General features: G+C 40.4%; 1 protein-coding gene and 1 pseudogene across 1 annotated transcript; one reads left to right on the top strand and one right to left on the bottom strand.

The window, feature by feature from the left end:
- Nucleotides 1-2381: 2381 nt before the first annotated feature.
- LOC122026496 (mitogen-activated protein kinase 4-like) lies at nucleotides 2382-3598 on the top strand. Its single transcript, XM_042585235.1, has 2 exons — nucleotides 2382-2810; nucleotides 2918-3598. Exons 1-2 carry the CDS (start codon nucleotides 2382-2384, stop codon nucleotides 3596-3598), a joined length of 1110 nt encoding a protein of 369 aa, XP_042441169.1.
- Nucleotides 3599-3843: 245 nt separating this feature from the next.
- LOC122026494 lies at nucleotides 3844-12259 on the bottom strand (annotated as a pseudogene).
- Between the last annotated feature and the right edge of the window lie 4786 nt (nucleotides 12260-17045).

Here is a 17045-nt window from a genome sequence, read left to right as displayed (position 1 = left end):
ACAAAACAACGAAATATCAAATAAGACTAACTTAAAAACCTTATAATTGCTTGGTTTAATTGCATATTTTTCACTAACTTAACTCAGGTTGTCATTGAATCAAAAAGGGGGGAGATTGTTGGTGCGATTAGCACTAACGGTCTAACTCAAGTTTTGATGAATGACAAAGTAGGTTAAGTTAGTTTCATAGTAATCTAACACTTTGATGAAGTGTGCAGAAGAAGTCCATAATGTCTATCAGAAACATAGACATTTGTTCCGATCAGAAACTTGGGAGCATATGCAAGGTTCGACCAGACGTGGAAGCCACCAAAGATGCTACTTGTCCAATCAGTTGGACTTGCGACCTTCTTTGACTAGACTTGAGGGGGAGGCATGCGATGCGATGATAAGGGGGGCCCCGCCCGGCATGGGTCAATTGCTAAGGTGGAGGTCAAAGTCAAAGTGGTCAACGCCAAGGTGTCAAAAGGCTTGCCTACAGTGTTCGAGGGGAGGTCGACTACAACGGCCGGTCAGGGCAATCAGTGTCCAATCAGTAAGAGACTACAATGGTCGGTCAGGTCAATCAGTGTCTGAACGGGCCAACCATCCAACTCAGGATATTACGGTAAGACAGTCAGACGCTCAGTGCAGAGTGGTAGGACATTGAGGAGACTGAAGAGCTTGTCCGAGCGGGATGGGCAAGCGGAGGAGTCTCGGCCTGAGCGGCTACCCCGCTGGGCTAAGCACCGAGAACAATGTTATCTCTCTGAGGCCGACAGAGCGGAGGAGTCTCGACCGAGCGGCTAGCCCACTAGGCCAAGCAGCGAAACCATTGTTATATCTCTCGATATCCTTTTGGGAGATAGTGTTGCTGACATGAGGCATGATCAACAAGCGGATAGTACGATGGAAGCTTCTACTATCTTGTTAGGGATATGCATGCCCTGTTAAGGTATGGTATCAGAGGCACTTTCCTGACAAGTCCTTTCACTACAAAAAAACTACAATTTAGGGACGAAATTTTGGGACGAATAATATTCGTTGCAAATTTACGACAGATTTTGCAACGAAAAACTAATTCATCGTAAATTAGCAACGAAAATAGAAATGAAAACAATTCGTTGCAAATTCGCAAAAAATATATTTTCATCGCAAAATTCGTTGCCAATCAGCGTCGAAAAATAAATTTCGTTGGAAAAATTATAAAATTTGCGCTAATGTTACTGTTGCTCCGCTTTCCTCTACATTTCCGGCGATTGAGTTAAGCATCAAAGGGCCAACACTGGGACCCTTTCCCTGACTCGGTACTGACATTACTTGTTTTGCAGAGCAGAACGCGTTCTATACCAATTAGTATAGCCACCATATCCCCAGCTTTTTATCTGCCTGCTTTCGAGCATGATCATAGAGTTATAAATATTTTTTTATTAAAAAAAATAAAATTTTATAGTTTAAATTTGCATTATAAAATATAAAAGTTTTTTTAGAGGTAATTAAATGAATTTGAATCTCTACTAATATTTAGCTTATAAAGAATATTTAATTTACAATCTTTACCAAAGGAAAGGCACGCCGTAATTTTAAACCTTAAATCCTACATTAAAGTAAATAATAATAAATTTTTAATCAAACTAAATTTAACTGAACCAAATCAATAAATAAACTTAATTATTTAATTAAGTATTTCATATAAAAATGATGACCCTAAAAACTCATTTTAAAAAATTCATTTTATAATCTCCTAAATTTATCTATGTAATTTTATAAAAATTTTATAAAAAATTTTAAAAGTACAAAAAAAGGTTAATAAAAATATATAAAATTTAAAAAATGTAGCGGTCACTGAAAGCGGAGTTTGAACACGAAACCTATTTAAACACAATCGAATCCATATTTTACCTACCTTCCTCGACTCCATTCGACTCCATTGCCGCCGCCGCCGTTCCACTTGTCTTCCTGCCCACGGTCGGACCATCCCGACGACTCGCAGCCGCCGTAACCAGTAAGTCGACTATTCGCCTTGCCATGAGACAGATGTGTGCGCGTTAATAGTTAAAGAAACATGCGATTTGAGCGTTTCAATCGTATTCTTGATCCTCCCCATCATCGAACATGTTTCTTGTTCCGTTCTTTGCAAAGGCATATGTAAAAAAAGATCCAGAGAACGCAACGAATGTTAAAAAGGAAAGAACAATCCAGTTCTTGGATCATCACGTGTTCTTGTTCTGTTATTTCTTGGTGTTCTTGGTATATATTCTTGAAAACCCTAGTCGTTAGACTTTAATTATATCTATGACTTGAATTAAAGTCGTTCGACTTTAATTATATATATTCTTGAAAACCCTAATCTCTGACTTAATTTCTGCTAATATCTTGTTGTTTTAATTGGATTACAGGTCATGGCTATGCTATCAAATAATCCCCCCGCCGATTTCGGGAACAAAGAAGAAATGAGATCTTACACCATCTCGAACACACTTTTCGAGATCGATGCCAAGTATGCGCCTATGAAGCTCCTTGGAGAAGGCGCTTATGGCGTCGTTTGCTCATCCATCAACCGCGAAACAAGCGAGAACGTCGCCATTAAGAAAATAAGGAATGTCTTCGAAGATCGCATCGATGCACTGAGGACTCTTCGGGAGATGAAGCTTTTGGGGAAAATCAAGCACGAAAACGTCATTGAGATGAAGGATATCATGCTGCCTTCCACCAAGAGATCATTCGTCGACGTTTATCTTGTCTTTGAGCTCATGGATACTGATTTGGAGCAAATCATCAGATCACCTCAGCCACTTTCCGACGAGCAGTGTCAATGCTTCATTTTTCAGGTATGAATTATATAACAACGAAATTAAAGTAGAAGAATCACATTCAATATTAATTACATGCATGTTGCCTAAGGTACAATGAATTTAATTATCATTTGTGCATGCAGTTGCTTCGAGGACTGAAGTATCTCCACTCGGCGAACGTAATTCACAGGGACTTGAAGCCAGGGAACCTTCTGGTCAACAGTGATTGTGAACTTAAGATTGGCGATTTCGGACTGGCTCGCACTAAAAGTCCGAGGGGTGAAGGAATGAACGGCTACGTCGTCACGCGTTGGTATCGTGCGCCGGAGTTGCTCGTTTGCTCTGATAGCTACGACGCTGCCATTGATATGTGGTCAGTTGGATGCATCTTCGCTGCGATACTCGGCCGCAAACCTCTCTTTCCGGGCACTGACAGTGCCCACCAGCTCGAGCTCATTCTCAACACTCTCGGCGTTAACCATGATGCTGCTGATTTCGACTTCGTCACTTACCAGCCAATTCGAGACTACATCGACTCGCTCCCGGATAGTCCAGGCGTTCCCTTCGCCAGTATGTTCCCCGATGCCAATCCACTGGCCGTCGACTTGCTGAAGAAGTTGCTCGTTTTTAATCCGGCAAAGAGAATCAATGCTACGGAGGCATTAGAGCACCCTTATATGGCTCAGTTGTATGACCCTCTGCTCGACCCCGCTGCCAAGGGCCCCATTGATCTGGGCTTCGATGATGATCTCGGGGAAGACAAGATCAGAGAGATGATATGGGAGGAGACGCTCTGCTATCGCCCAGGAAAAGCTGCTCTCTGATTCTGACCGTTTGCATGTCTTGGCAGAAGGGAAGACTTGAGGCTAGCTGTTTTATGTATGTATTTAGCACTCAGCTGTGTCACAACGTAGTTTTTGTGGCTACCTTATTTTCTTTCCTTTTCTTTTGACATGAATTTGTTGAACAATTGTAAAAAGAGATAGTCGAATACAAGAACATTTTATTTACTGACATGAAGGGAAAGGAAATAGGGAGTAATTGTAATCAAGCTATCAACACATTCTCTGAAAAAAAAAATGAACAGAGAGCATTTTGAACAAGCTTTTAATCCTTACAAAAAAGCTTGAAATCTTGAATGCAAGTGCCGAACGGCAAGCAGTTGGCCGTTCTTAATTAGATGAGCCTCAGTTCATATTCTCCCGCCATTGTGATGTATCTCACCCAAGGTAGAGCTTGGTATCCACTCTTCTCGATAATTTTAAGGTAACGAACCTAAACAATCGATGACAATGATGCATTAACCGTAGGTTAACATAATCCAATTAAGTTATTGTGAAGGAGAAAAGTACCTGCATACCAGACACGAGAAATATGGGATCTCAAACTTCACACGTATAGGAGCTTTTTTCTCTGGAGTCGCCTCCTCCGCGGTGATACTGGGAAGACTAAATTCTGCCCTACACATGTATTCCTAAGTACAGAGGAGAATACCAGTGTGGTCATGAAAACATGTACATGAACTTCACAGTAATTAGAGGCATCATTAACTTTATCCAGAAAAAAAAAATTGCGTCAAACCTTGCCACCAGGAAAAGATTTTACTTTCCAGACCAATGCATCATTTTCTGGAGCATATGAAGCAGAACCCATGGATGTCCGAATGTTGGGATTGGTGGCATCTGAAGGCACAGGCAACTCAATTTCCACATTTGTGGCAGTGCTGTATGGCAAGGAAGTGGTGATCGAAATTTCTCAAAAATGAACACGATGAACTCTCATATGTAAAATGCAGAATAGAAGGTGTGATCATCTATATGATAATTCACAAAGGTCAGTGAGCCAGCACCTTCTTCCTTGAACTGACTTCTTGCCTTAATTGTGATCTTTACGCGGCTTCTTGAGTGCCTCTCAACTTGAGCCTCCACCCACAGTGGAGGTTTTACCTTAATGATGTGGGCAACGCCTATACAGATAAAATAAATAATCTATAATACAGGGAAGCCTAAACTTTCACAATTTTCTTTCCGAGTGACAGAAACAATTCATCATAACCTGAGTGCTGAGTCTGTATGTCATTAGGTCAAAAGACCCACCCATCAGGTGGTATGAAGGATATTGTCCTGTCATTCTCAAAATGTGCCAATCGCACATACCTTAAATGATAGTATAAAATCCTCCAACAAATAATTCCTATACAATCATAATTAAATCATAATTACAATTCTAGAAATTAAGAGAAGGAAAAAATTAATTATATTATTGAATCTAAAATTGATTTATAGAAATACAGAGTATAAGGTTTTATATAGTTAAGTTAAGAAACCTTATAAAAAAAAGTCTAAATTACCCTAAAAGCTATAAACAAATAAATATATAATCTAACATCTCCCTCAAACTCACAATGTTATAGCTAGAAACATTGAGAGTTTGTTAGATAAAAAATGAAAACATGAAGCAGAATGTGCCTTGATAAACATATCAACAATATGTAGCTTTGAAGGAACAAAAGACAATGTAATGGTGCCAATCTGAAAATGGTGACGAGTAATGTGATAATCAATTTCAAAATGTTTTGTCCGCTCATGAAAAACTGAATTGTGTATAATTTGAATAACACTCTGATTATCACAATATAACAGAGTAGGTTGATGAAAAAAGACACTCATATCCGCAAGCAAGCAACGCAACCAAACTATCTCATAAGTAGTTGAGGTCATGGCACGATATTCAACTTCTGTGGAAGATCTAAAAATAACATCTTGCTTTTTACTCTTCCAAGAAATGAGGGAATCACCAAGAAAAATACAGAAGTCAGTGATAGATTTGCGATCTGTAGGATCATCAGCCTAATACGCATCAAAGTATGCACGCATCTCAAGAGATGAAGTAGAAGGAAATAAAAGGCTTTGAAATTGAGTGCCCCAAAGATATCCGAGAATACGAAGAACAACAACCCAATGAACTGTAGTTGGTGCAGCGACAAATTAACTACCACATGAACAACATACGTAATATCTGGACGAGTCACAGTGAGATAAACCAAGCTTCCAACAATAGTTCTGTACAAACTAGGATCCGACAAAGGTGAGCCATTAGATAGAGAATATCGAATATTAGTCTCGATAGGAGTATTAACTGTAGGTGCAGCGGAGGCCGGCAAGAGGGGGGTGAATTGCTTGCAAATAAAAATTATACCCTCCGCGTGCTTTCAACTCAACTAGTGCAATAGTAAATAAAATGATAAAGCAATAAAGAAATAAGTAGACAGGAATATAACTTGGTTACAACCAAGAGGGTTGTTAATCTAGGGCAGTAAGAAGAGCGCAGTAGAAAAATCTCCTTTGCTGAAGGCGGAGAAGCCTTTTACACACTAACGGCTCAGAACTATTGCTAGGAAGTTATTACAGAGTTGAATGAATAATCGATATAGAATTCCTAGCTCCAGGGGCCTTTAAATAGCCTCTGAAAATTTGATCTCGAGGGTCCAGGGCGCCTCCAACAGGGGTCCAAGGCGCCTCCATCGAGTGGGTGGATAAAACTTTATCTAAAAGCTCAACGTTCAATTCTGCCGGGTCCGAGGCGCCTTCAACAGGGGTTGAAGGCGCCCTCAAGTTGGAGGCGCCTCCAAGTTGGCTGGCAGCTTTTCCAGCTTTGTTGCTTCTTTGCTTCGTCTTCCGAAGTCTCGTTCTTTTGGGTGATTTCGGCCAACCGAAATAGGGCTCACCCGAACCCAATTTCTGGCCTTCTCCTCGAGCAGGCTTCCATTCGGCTTCTCGTCCCTCGAACACCTCGCACGTTATTCTAGTCCACCGGAGTACTCTTCCGCAGCTGTCTCGTCCTTCGGACGCACCGAGCCCGTCGGGTCCCTTCCTGTGTCGTCCTTCTCGCTAGCTGCGTCTTCCGCTCGACTTCTTGCGCTCCTAAGCTCTTGCATACTCAGACACAGGGAGCAAATACAAAGCAGGACCTAGCTAACCAACTTGGTTGATCACATCAAAACACCCACGGGGACCAACAATCTCCCCCTTTTTGATGTGCATTAACCCAAGTTCAAGTTAGGGTAAAAATAGATAGAAAAGTAATTTTAAAATAAAATCACTAAACTAACATGTTAAGCATCAGTTTACAATAAATAAAATTGCAACTACTAAATTAAGAGTTAACTAGAATTTTTTTAAAATATTTTAATAAAAAAAACTCTCTCCCCCTAAACTTGTACTTCTCTCTCCTCCTTTGATCACAGCAAAAACGGGGTAACAGAGAAAAACTTTAGCAAAATTTTTTTAAGTTAGATAAGTTCCTAATTTAAGATGAAATTTTTGAAAAAAATTTAAGTAAAATTTCTAAGTGACAAAAGAATTCTAACTAAAATGATTTGTTTGAATTTTTCAAAATAATTTCTAAGTCAAAAAATTGATTTTTTTTTAAAAAAACTTAAGTAAAATTTTCAAGGAAATGTTTAAAAACTTTTCAAAGCATTTTTTAATTCTAATTTGAATGCTTTTATCAAGAAGTTAATTAAATATTTTTATTTCGATATTTCGGCTTCCAGGTCGTGGCGAGGCACTAGGCCTTCTTGGTTATTGGAGCAACAACCACTTCCTTAGACAAACCTTCCATAAAGAAACTCAAAGTTTAATTTTCTCACTGTAAGCTTTTAATTAAATAAATTAATTTAGCACAGATTTCAGAATCCAATGGAGGTTCCTTCCTACAGGGTTATTCAAAAATTTAGAGGGTACATAGTTCTTGGACACTCTTCTAAGTTGACCCTGATATTTTCTAATGTACCAATTCAATTTTCCATAAATTCTAACTTTTGATTTTGGAAATCTATTTAGGCATGCATCATTATCTTTCAATTTCTTAATTTCAACTTTTAATTTTTCATTTTCTAATTTTAGATTATCATATATTTCTAGTGGACATGCTTTTGCTAAGTTTAATTTCAATTCAGCATTTTCTTTTTCTAATTTGAATAAATCTCTAGAAAGACATTTAATAAATTGAAAGGACTGAGTCGGGGTTAGGTTACGTACCTTACTTACCTGACTCGGTGATTCTCCCCCTTCATCGTCGCTTTCTTCTTCTGATGATCCTCCCCCTTAATCTATGCTCATCTCTGAACTTGAGTCATCTTCAGGAAGATGGTTGGCTACCAGCGCTAATCCGGAGAAGACTTCGATGTCTGATTCGGAAGAAGATGAATCTGACCAGGTGACCTTCAGATTCTTGTGCTTGGAGGATTCTGGTTTCTTGCACTTTGACTTTTCCTTCTCTTTCCCCTTTTTCTTCAAGTCCGAGCAGTCATCTTTGATGTGCTCTTCTTCGTTGCAGTTGTAGCAACAGACCGTCCTTTTTCTTTGCTGATGCCTCTTTGTCTGCGATCTAAATTTATTAGATTTAAAAAATTTATTGAAGCGTCTTACCAGTAGTGCCGCTTCGAATTCGTCGACCGAGGCTTCGGAGTCAAAATCGTTTATTCTTGCCTTTAAGGCAATGTTCTGACTAGTCTTTTCTACTCCATTGGGCTCTGCAACTCGAGATTCGTGAAGTTCAAAAGTAGAAAACAGTTGTTCTAGAGTACTTACCTCGAAGTCCTTAGAGATGTAGTACGTATCTACTAAGGAGGCCCACTCTGGAGTTCTAGGGAAGGCGTTGAGCGCGTACCGGATCAAGTCCTGGTTCTTTACTTCTTCTCCAAGGTTGCTTAATTGCGTGATCAGCTCTTTAATCCTTGCTTGGAGTTGCACTACCTTTTCACCTTGGTTCATCCGGAGGTTCGTCAACTGGGTCCGGAGGATGTCGCGCCTTGCTAGCTTCGCTTCGGAGGTACCTTCATGAAGCTCCAGGAATTTTTCCAGAGATCTTTCGCGGAGTCGTAGCTTCTGATCCGATTTACCTCCTGAGGTGGCAGAACGCTGAGCAGGTGGAACTCAGCCTTTCCGTTGGCGACAAAATCGCCTTGCTCCTTTTTGCTCCACGTGTTTTCTTCTTTATCTTTCGGCGCTGCATATCCATATTTCATAATTAAAAGTATATCAAATTCAGTTTTAAAAAATACCTCCATTTTTCGCTTCCATGTGGAGAAATCTCCTTCGAACTTTGGAGGATGAATATTTGCTCCGGCCATCGTCTTGATCGTTGTGCTTCATTCGACGGTTAGTCCTTCTGAGGTAACCTGGCTCTGATACCAATTGTAGGTGCAGCGGAGGCCGGCAAGAGGGGGGTGAATTGCCTGCAAATAAAAATTATACCTTCCTCGTTCTTTCAACTCAACTAGTGCAATAGTAAATAAAATGATAAAGCAATAAAGAAATAAGAAGATAGGAATTAACCTGGTTACAACCAAGAGGGTTGTTAATCCAGGGCAGTAAGAAGAGCGTAGTAGAAAAATCTCCTTTGCTGAAGGCGGAGAAGCCTTTTACACACTAACGGCTCAGAACTATTGCTAGGAAGTTGTTACAGAGTTGAATGAATAATCGATATAGAATTCCTAGCTCCAGGGGCCTTTAAATAACCTCTGGAAATCTGATCTCAAGGGTCCAGGGCGCCTCCAACAGGGGTCCAAGGCGCCTCCATCGAGTGGGTGGATAAAACTTTATCCAAAAGCTTAACGTTCAATTCTGCCGGGTCCGAGGCGCCTTCAACAGGGGTTGAAGGCACCCTCAAGATGGAGGCCCCTTCAAGCTGGCTGGCAGCTTTTTTAGCTTGGTTGCTTCTTTGCTTCGTCTTCCGAAGTCTCGTTCCTTTGGGTGATTCCGGCCAACCGAAATAGGGCTCACTCGAACCCAATTTCCGGCCTTCTCCTCGAGCAGGCTTTCGTCCGGCTTCTCATCCCTCGAACGCCGCGCACGTTCTTCTCGTCCACCGGAGTACTCTTCCGCAGCTGTCTCGTCCTTCGGACGCACCGAGCCCGTCGGCTCCCTTCCCGTGCCGTCCTTCTCGCTAGCTGCGTCTTCCGCTCGACTTCCTGCACTCCTAAGCTCCTGCACACTCAGACACAGGGATCAAACATAAAGCAGGACCTAACCAACTTGGTTGATCACATCAAAACACCCACGGGGACCAACATTAACAACTCTATTATCAGTAAGACAAGTACGCTCAAACAGATCAGATATATACTTTGACTAAGATAAAAGATAACCTTTCGGGGAATAAGCAACCTCAATGCCTAGAAAGTAGCGTAGTATACCCAAGTCTTTCATAGCAAAACAATGAGCCAACTCAGACTTCAAGGAAATAATTCCATCAGAATCATCACTAGTAATAATCATGCCATCAACATATAATGATAAAAGAATATGACCTGCACTCATACATCTGACAAACAATGTTGAATCATGATTACTAGGATGAAAACCAAACAAAATAATAACTATAGAGAACTTCTCAAACCAAGCACGAGGTGCTTGTTTGAGACCATAAAACACTTTACGAAGCCTGCAAACTTCACCAGGTTGGTATGAAATACCAGGAGGAGGTGTCATATAAACTTCTTCATGAAGATCACCATATAGAAATGCATTCTTGACATTCATCTGAGATATTCTCCATCGACAAACAGAAGCAACAACAATCAGAGTACGAACAGTCATTATTTTTGTAATAGGAGCAAATGTTTCCTCATAATCCATGTCATACTACTGAGAATAACAAGACGAGCTTTGTATCATTCGATAGATCCATCAGATTTAGTTTTGATTTTATATACCCAATGAGAACCAATAGTATATTTCCCTGGTGGCAATGGAACCAAATCTCATGTATAACTCTGATGCAAAGTAGTTAGTTCCTCAGCCATAGCACTCTACCAAAGTGGATTACAAATAACTTCTCTATAGGATACGGGCTCAGAAAGACAATGAATAGATGCAACAAATGAAGCAAAAGAATGAGAATAACAACAGTAAGCAAAATCTAGCAGTTTGGTAGACTTACGAACACGAGTGGATTGACAACGGTTGAGAGAAGGATCATCCGCAACCTCAGGAGATGATTGTGTAGTGGCAGAAGGAGGAGTATGTGGAGCGGATATCTCAGGAACCAAAGTACCAGATTCAGTTGAGCTACCTGATAGATCGATTTAGAGTGATAGAGGGGGGGGGGGGTGAATATCGCGTCTTTTTAAAACTTTTCTTTATCTTTTAAATCAAAGTCGTGCACAACGGAAAGTAAAAGGGAGACAGATTGTTTACTTCGTTCGGAGCCTAGCTCGTCTCCTACTCGAAGGCCCGCGGTCCTTGACCACACCGATGGCCAAAGCACTAAAACCCTTCTTTCCGAAATCCTTCGGAAAGAAGCAGATCATTTAGATACAAAGATATAAGATAGTAACAACCCTACTATCTTATATGAATTTAAGTGCAATACAAAATATACCGACAGTAGTAAATTGTTGGGTTTTTCGAGCCGCGAAAATCACTTTTTCGCGTCGCGGAAACCCCAAAACCCCCGCCACATAGATCCATGCGAAGAAGAAATAAAACAAAAATACGAGTACGAGTTTCTAATCTAGATCTACACTAGATTTACAAAGAGGAAACCTTTTATACCTTCGATGCGTGCCCTTTTTCGTATCCCGCTCGTCCAAGGAGATGTCGGATCTCAAGTTGTCAAAGTAGACAACTCTTTAGAAGTATCCACACGAACTAATTAGGTGGAGAAGAACAAACAATAGGTGTGCTAGCACCTAGATAGTGTTCGGCCAAGAGAGGAGAGGGAGAGCAAGGAGAGAGCTTGAGGAAGAAGAAGATGTAAATGACACTTTGTAAAATACCGAAAATAGACGAATATTAATAAGGCAATTTTCCAGAATTTTTGAAAAATTTTCAAGAATTTTTCGGAGCTCGTATGGACGAGTTAACGGGGATGAAAACGGGGTTCGGAAAAGCCTGTTTAGGCTACCCCGTTTTAAAGAAGAAATGTTTGATTTTCTTTCTTTTTCTTTATTCTTTTTCTTATTTTCCTTCGCCGTTTTCCTTCATTTTCCTTCCCGTGTGCCGCGCGCCCGACGTGATTTCTCCGAGCCCTAACCGCCGGCCGCGGCGGTTTTCCTCCCTCCCTCGTGCTTAAGCCGTGAGCAAGGGGAGAAGCCGACGCCGACTCCGTGCCCTAATCACTGCTGCCGACGCCTTCTTCCTCTCCTCTGTTGTCGCCTCTCGCCTCTCGCCGTGGAGGACTCGGATCGCCGCCCCCTTTCGTCAGCAAGCTTTGGCCGGAAGAGGGAGTACCGAGCCCTCTCCTGATCTGCCCTAGTTCTACCCCACCGCAGCCACCTAGCCTCATTGTGCTGCCTCCCCTTTTCTGGTACCTGAGCCCTCTTCCAGCGGTGCCCTAGCCCTGCTCCGCCGGCCACTTCTGAGCGAGAATCCTGATTTCCTCTTCCTCACGATCTTCTCCACAGTTTGATCGTACTGGTGCAGCCGGATCGTGCTCCCATCACTAGATCTAGACGCTGGCCGTGTGGTTGACGCCATTGTTGTTGTCTCCAACCGATCACTGTTGGCAACAGCAAGACACTACCAGAGAGGAAGGGGGCCGAGTTAGGTAAGGCAAATTTGGGTATTTGGATTTTTTATTAGAATGTTTGTGCTGAATTTGTGGGGTTGATCACTGTGGTACTGTTATTATTTTGTCCAGCAGTTGTTTACCTTGAATTGCAGTAGCCGGCAGTCCTATTCTGGCAGCAACAAACCGTGTGTGGATCAACAATCAAGGCTGTGGATTGAGGTAAGGTTTAGGGTTTTGAGCTTCGTGTAGATTGATTAGGTTTATGTTGGGAATTGCTAGATTGGATTAGCTTTAAATTTTTAATCTAATGTTATGATTAGGGTTAAAGGAAATTAACCCTAGTTAATTGTTGGATTTAATTTAGGAAGGTCGAGATTATGGTTTAGGGTTTTTCCCTAAATTGTTCTTAAGGATTTTTATTTAGCTATTCGTTTAATTTGTAGCTAAATAAAAATGTATGTTTGATATCACAGGACTTTGACGCGAGACGAGTATCTAAGAGTCAGATTTGGATCATTTTATCGGAGGCGGGTATTTTTGACTTTATGTCTTTGATATGCATAGTAGTGAATTTAACAAGTAGCAATAATTATGTTCTCTTGTTTGTTTCGGTTAATCACTACCCAATATCTATTACATGATTGGTTGATTGCTTGTTTTGCATCTCATGTATTTCTTACCTGTTGATACATGCTTATAGGGGTAGTGATACACCATACTTCACCATGTTCAGGACCTAGGTTTTATACCTTCAGTGTACCTTTGATTTGATTCATTGACCCATGGTGCACTTTTATATATATATGGATTAGTTCAGTATATTTTGTGGTTAGTGTCATGCACCATTTGCATGATTGCATGCTGTGTGATAGTCCGCTCCATTATTGTTGAGCACATCGCCAGTTACATGGATCTGCACACACCACCACTCATGGATTAGTGGTCGATTCAGGCAGTGTGTGTTGCAGAAGGGACTTTGTTTGGCTCCGTTGGTCCGCTCATGGGTAGCGTGATGCAACGTGTTAGCCTGCAGGGATTCCTCCCCGTCATCGTGTACCGGGAGTTGAGAGCATTGCACTCCCCCATTTATGATTTGGGGTAGGAGGATAGGTGTACTCCGACATCATCTCGTCCACTCGGTCACTCATCAGGAGTAGTGACGACAGAGTGCACTGTTGTCACAGCCCTACCCACTCGGCCTCACTATTGTGTGTGAGATGATCGACTGGCGTCAGGGGTGACCAGGACGCATCATTGGCATCATATGCATGATGCATTTATTGCTTGTGTTTGTGCTTGCTGCATTTATATGATGTATATTGTTTGGACGCCTATGTTTGACATGCATACAGGATTTCTATGCCACTCGGACTGTTTGTCCTTATATCCAGGTCCTAGTTAGTACAGTTTTTCTCCTGTTTACTTCAGTTGCATTTCATCCTTTTATATCAGGAGATTGTACGCATGATTAGCGCTAGATGTTATTTCCCTACTTTGCATATCAGTTGTACCTGCTGAGTGTTGGACTCACCCCGCCTCCATTTGTTAGAGTATATACTAAAAGCCTAGCTTTTGGTATAAACATTTATCTAGAAATAAGAATCACATTGGTCAAATATTTATATTTATGATAAATGTAGTTGTTCAATTAATTTATATTGTAGATAACATGGTGTGTGGTGTCACACACAGAGGATCATGTTATCAGTACCTTATAAATTATAAACAGTAGCTCACGACCATAATGGAAAGGAACAAACCATTGGAAGGTCGTAGTGTAATTAGGTATTAGTTTATCTTAACTATATAATTACACTAGTACACTTAGAGTGTATTGAGTAGGACCATTAGAGGTCGTTTCTTTTATACTGACTTTATAAAGAAACAAAGACCTCAGTTATTATGGAAGTGTGTGCTCTTAATCCTAATATAATAACAAGCACATATATTTGATATTTATTTCTTTAATTTATCAATGGGTGAGATTTAGTTCGATGAATCAATAAGCCCGATAAGTTGGGAAATGATATCACTTATAGTGTGTGTTGTTGATTATAGAAGGAAACTGTATCCTAGTGATCTAGGTTGAGAATGTCCCCAAGAGGAGCTCATAAGGATTGTCATGTTAAACCCTGCAGGTGGACTTAGTCCGACATGACGATGAAGTTGAGTGGTACTACTCTTGGAGCTAGATATTAATTAAGTGAGTTGTCAGTAACTTACTTAATTAGTGGACATTGTGTCTTACAAACACACTCATAATAAGAAGGAGCCCAAAAATGTAATTTGGGATTGGTGCGGTAGTTCAATAATAGTTCTCTAGTGGAATGAATTATTATTGATAAAATTAAGTTGTGTGTTCGGGGCGAACACGGGATGCTTAATTTTATCGGGAGACCAAAACCAATTCCTCCTCTCGGTCCCTATCGTAGCCTCTTAATTATAGAGTACTATACCCACCTATACCCACCTTCTTACCCATCCTATAGGGGCCGGCCAAGCTAGCTTGGAGACCAAGCTAGGGCCGGCCATGGTATGTTCATGGGTGAATTCATGTGGCCGTCCCTATTAAAATAAAAAGGAATTTTAATTTTAAAATTTTTCTTATGTGGATAATATAATTTAAAAGAGAGTTTAAAAATTTAAATCCTTCCTTTTATAAGATTCTACAAAAGATTAAGAGAAGAGTTAAAATCTCTTTCCTTATTTGTAGATTAAAATGTTGATTTTAATTTTGGTAAAAACTTTCCTTTTAATTATATTCATGATTTAAAAGAAAGTTTGAAAATTAAAAATTCTCTTTTTTTAGTTTCTACAAAAGATTAAGAAAAGATTTAATATCTTTCCTTATTTGTAGATTGAAAGGAGATTTTAATTTTTAGAGATAACTTTTTTTTTTGGAAATTATCCACATGTTTAAAAGAAAGATTTTAATTTATAAAATTTCTTTTTATTAACCAATCATGAAGGGATTAAAATTATTGGAGAAATTTTTATAAATTTCTAGAAACAAATTAGGAAGTTTTAATTTTTGTTTTAATTAAAACTCTCCTTGTTTTGGGGAGAAGAGTGGCCGGCCATTATAATTTGAAAAGAGAAAATTATTTTAATTAAATAAATTTTTCTTTTCAATGGCCAAAAGAATTAAGGAAGTTTTTATTAAATTTTCCTTATTTACCAAGACTAAGGATTATAAAAGAGGGGGTAGAGGAAGCTTCAATGTGAACGACTCTATTCTATTTTTCCTCTCTTTTCTCCTTGGGTGTGGCCGGCCCTTTCTTTCCTCTCCTCTCCTTTGTGTGGCCGAAACCTTCTCATGGTGGAGATATCTTTGGTGGCCGGATCTAAGAAGGAGAAGAAGGAGAGAAAAGAAGCCTCTTTTCTAGCATGCCTTGGAGCATGGTGGTGGTGGCCGAACCTCTTCATCTTAGGAGAAGTTTTGATGGCCGAAACTTGTAAGGAAGAAGAAGGTGCTTGGTGGTTCTCATCTCGGAAGATCGTTGCCCACACAACGTCCGAGGTTAGAAGAGGAATACGGTAGAAGATCAAGAGGTCTTTCTAAAAGGTATAACTAGTAATTTTTGTTTCCGCATCATACTAGTTATTTTTGGAAATAATACTAAATACAAGAGGCATACGATTCTAGAGTTTCGAATTTGTTTTCGATATAGTGTTCTTTTGTTTTTCTTTCCCTTGTGATTTGATTGTTCTTTTCGGTTAACCTAAAGTTATTTTAGGAAATTAAATATTAGCTTTCTATAAAAGGTTTTGTCTAGTCGGTGGTGGTTGCTCCCATATCCAAGAAGGTCATGTGCCTCGTCACGTCAGTACTGGGAACCAATTATGGAAATTAATATTTAATGGAATTAATAACTTAAGGTGACTTGGGTCGAACGTGTTAAGTTCCGCAGGAGATCCAAGTCAAAACCTAAAAGAACAAATAGATTAAGTTTTGGATCAAACGTGTTAAGTTCCGCAGGCGATCCAAAATTTAATTTAAAAGAACACATGGTAGCTAGGAAAAGGTTCAGACCTTTGTACAAAATTTTTGTACAGTGGAACCTCTAGGTTTTCCGAGTAGCAACTAACACCATTGTTGTTATTTTTTAGGTTGATGCTGTCAGGAGAGAGTTCCAGTTGCTAGTCCCTGCAGACCTCGAGGATATTATTGGTCTTTTGGTTTTCTTACATAGACTATGCTAAATTTGTTTTGTTTGATGGTATGGATATGGTATGGATTTTGTGATGTCGATGGATTTGGTTTGATTTTGCTTTTACTACATGCCTGCCTAGACGGCAGAAGAGGTAAATTGATCTTATCGTCGGATTTGTGTTTTATGAGTGTTGATCCTGTCCGAATCGCCGAACCAAAGGACGCTGGGAACGTGTCGCTCTCCTAATCGATGGCGTAGGCCTCCAAAGCTCCGACGAACCTGCACAGAAGTCGGGCCGGGAAGGGGTTCCCCGCGGCGACCCTCCGACGCTCAAGTCAGGCAAGCGGACAGCAAAGAAGTGGCTCCCAATATCAGAGAAGGCGTACCTCCGGCGAAGTGTGAGGACCCTTATATAGGGCTACGGGAGCTTGGTGCATACAAACCGAGGTGCACACGTGTCCTATACCATACCGCAGCATGGGCTTTTCAGAAGAGCATGTCTAACGCCATACTGTTACAGTCTGAGCGTCTCTTTGATGGGACAGCCGAATCCTTTGTCGTACGATACGGAGTATGGCCTAGTCCTCGAACATGCCTA

Source organism: Zingiber officinale, chromosome 10A (genome assembly GCF_018446385.1).
Source record: "Zingiber officinale cultivar Zhangliang chromosome 10A, Zo_v1.1, whole genome shotgun sequence".
Classification (NCBI taxonomy): domain Eukaryota; kingdom Viridiplantae; phylum Streptophyta; class Magnoliopsida; order Zingiberales; family Zingiberaceae; genus Zingiber; species Zingiber officinale.
This window is presented reverse-complemented; position numbering and strand designations above follow the sequence as displayed.

Coding starts and splice junctions, on each gene's coding strand:
- LOC122026496 (XM_042585235.1), top strand. CDS start 2,382: ATGGCTATGCTATCAAATAATCCCCCCGCCGATTTCGGGAACAAAGAA. Junction 2,811..2,917: donor GTCAATGCTTCATTTTTCAG/GTATGAATTATA, acceptor TTGTGCATGCAG/TTGCTTCGAGGACTGAAGTA.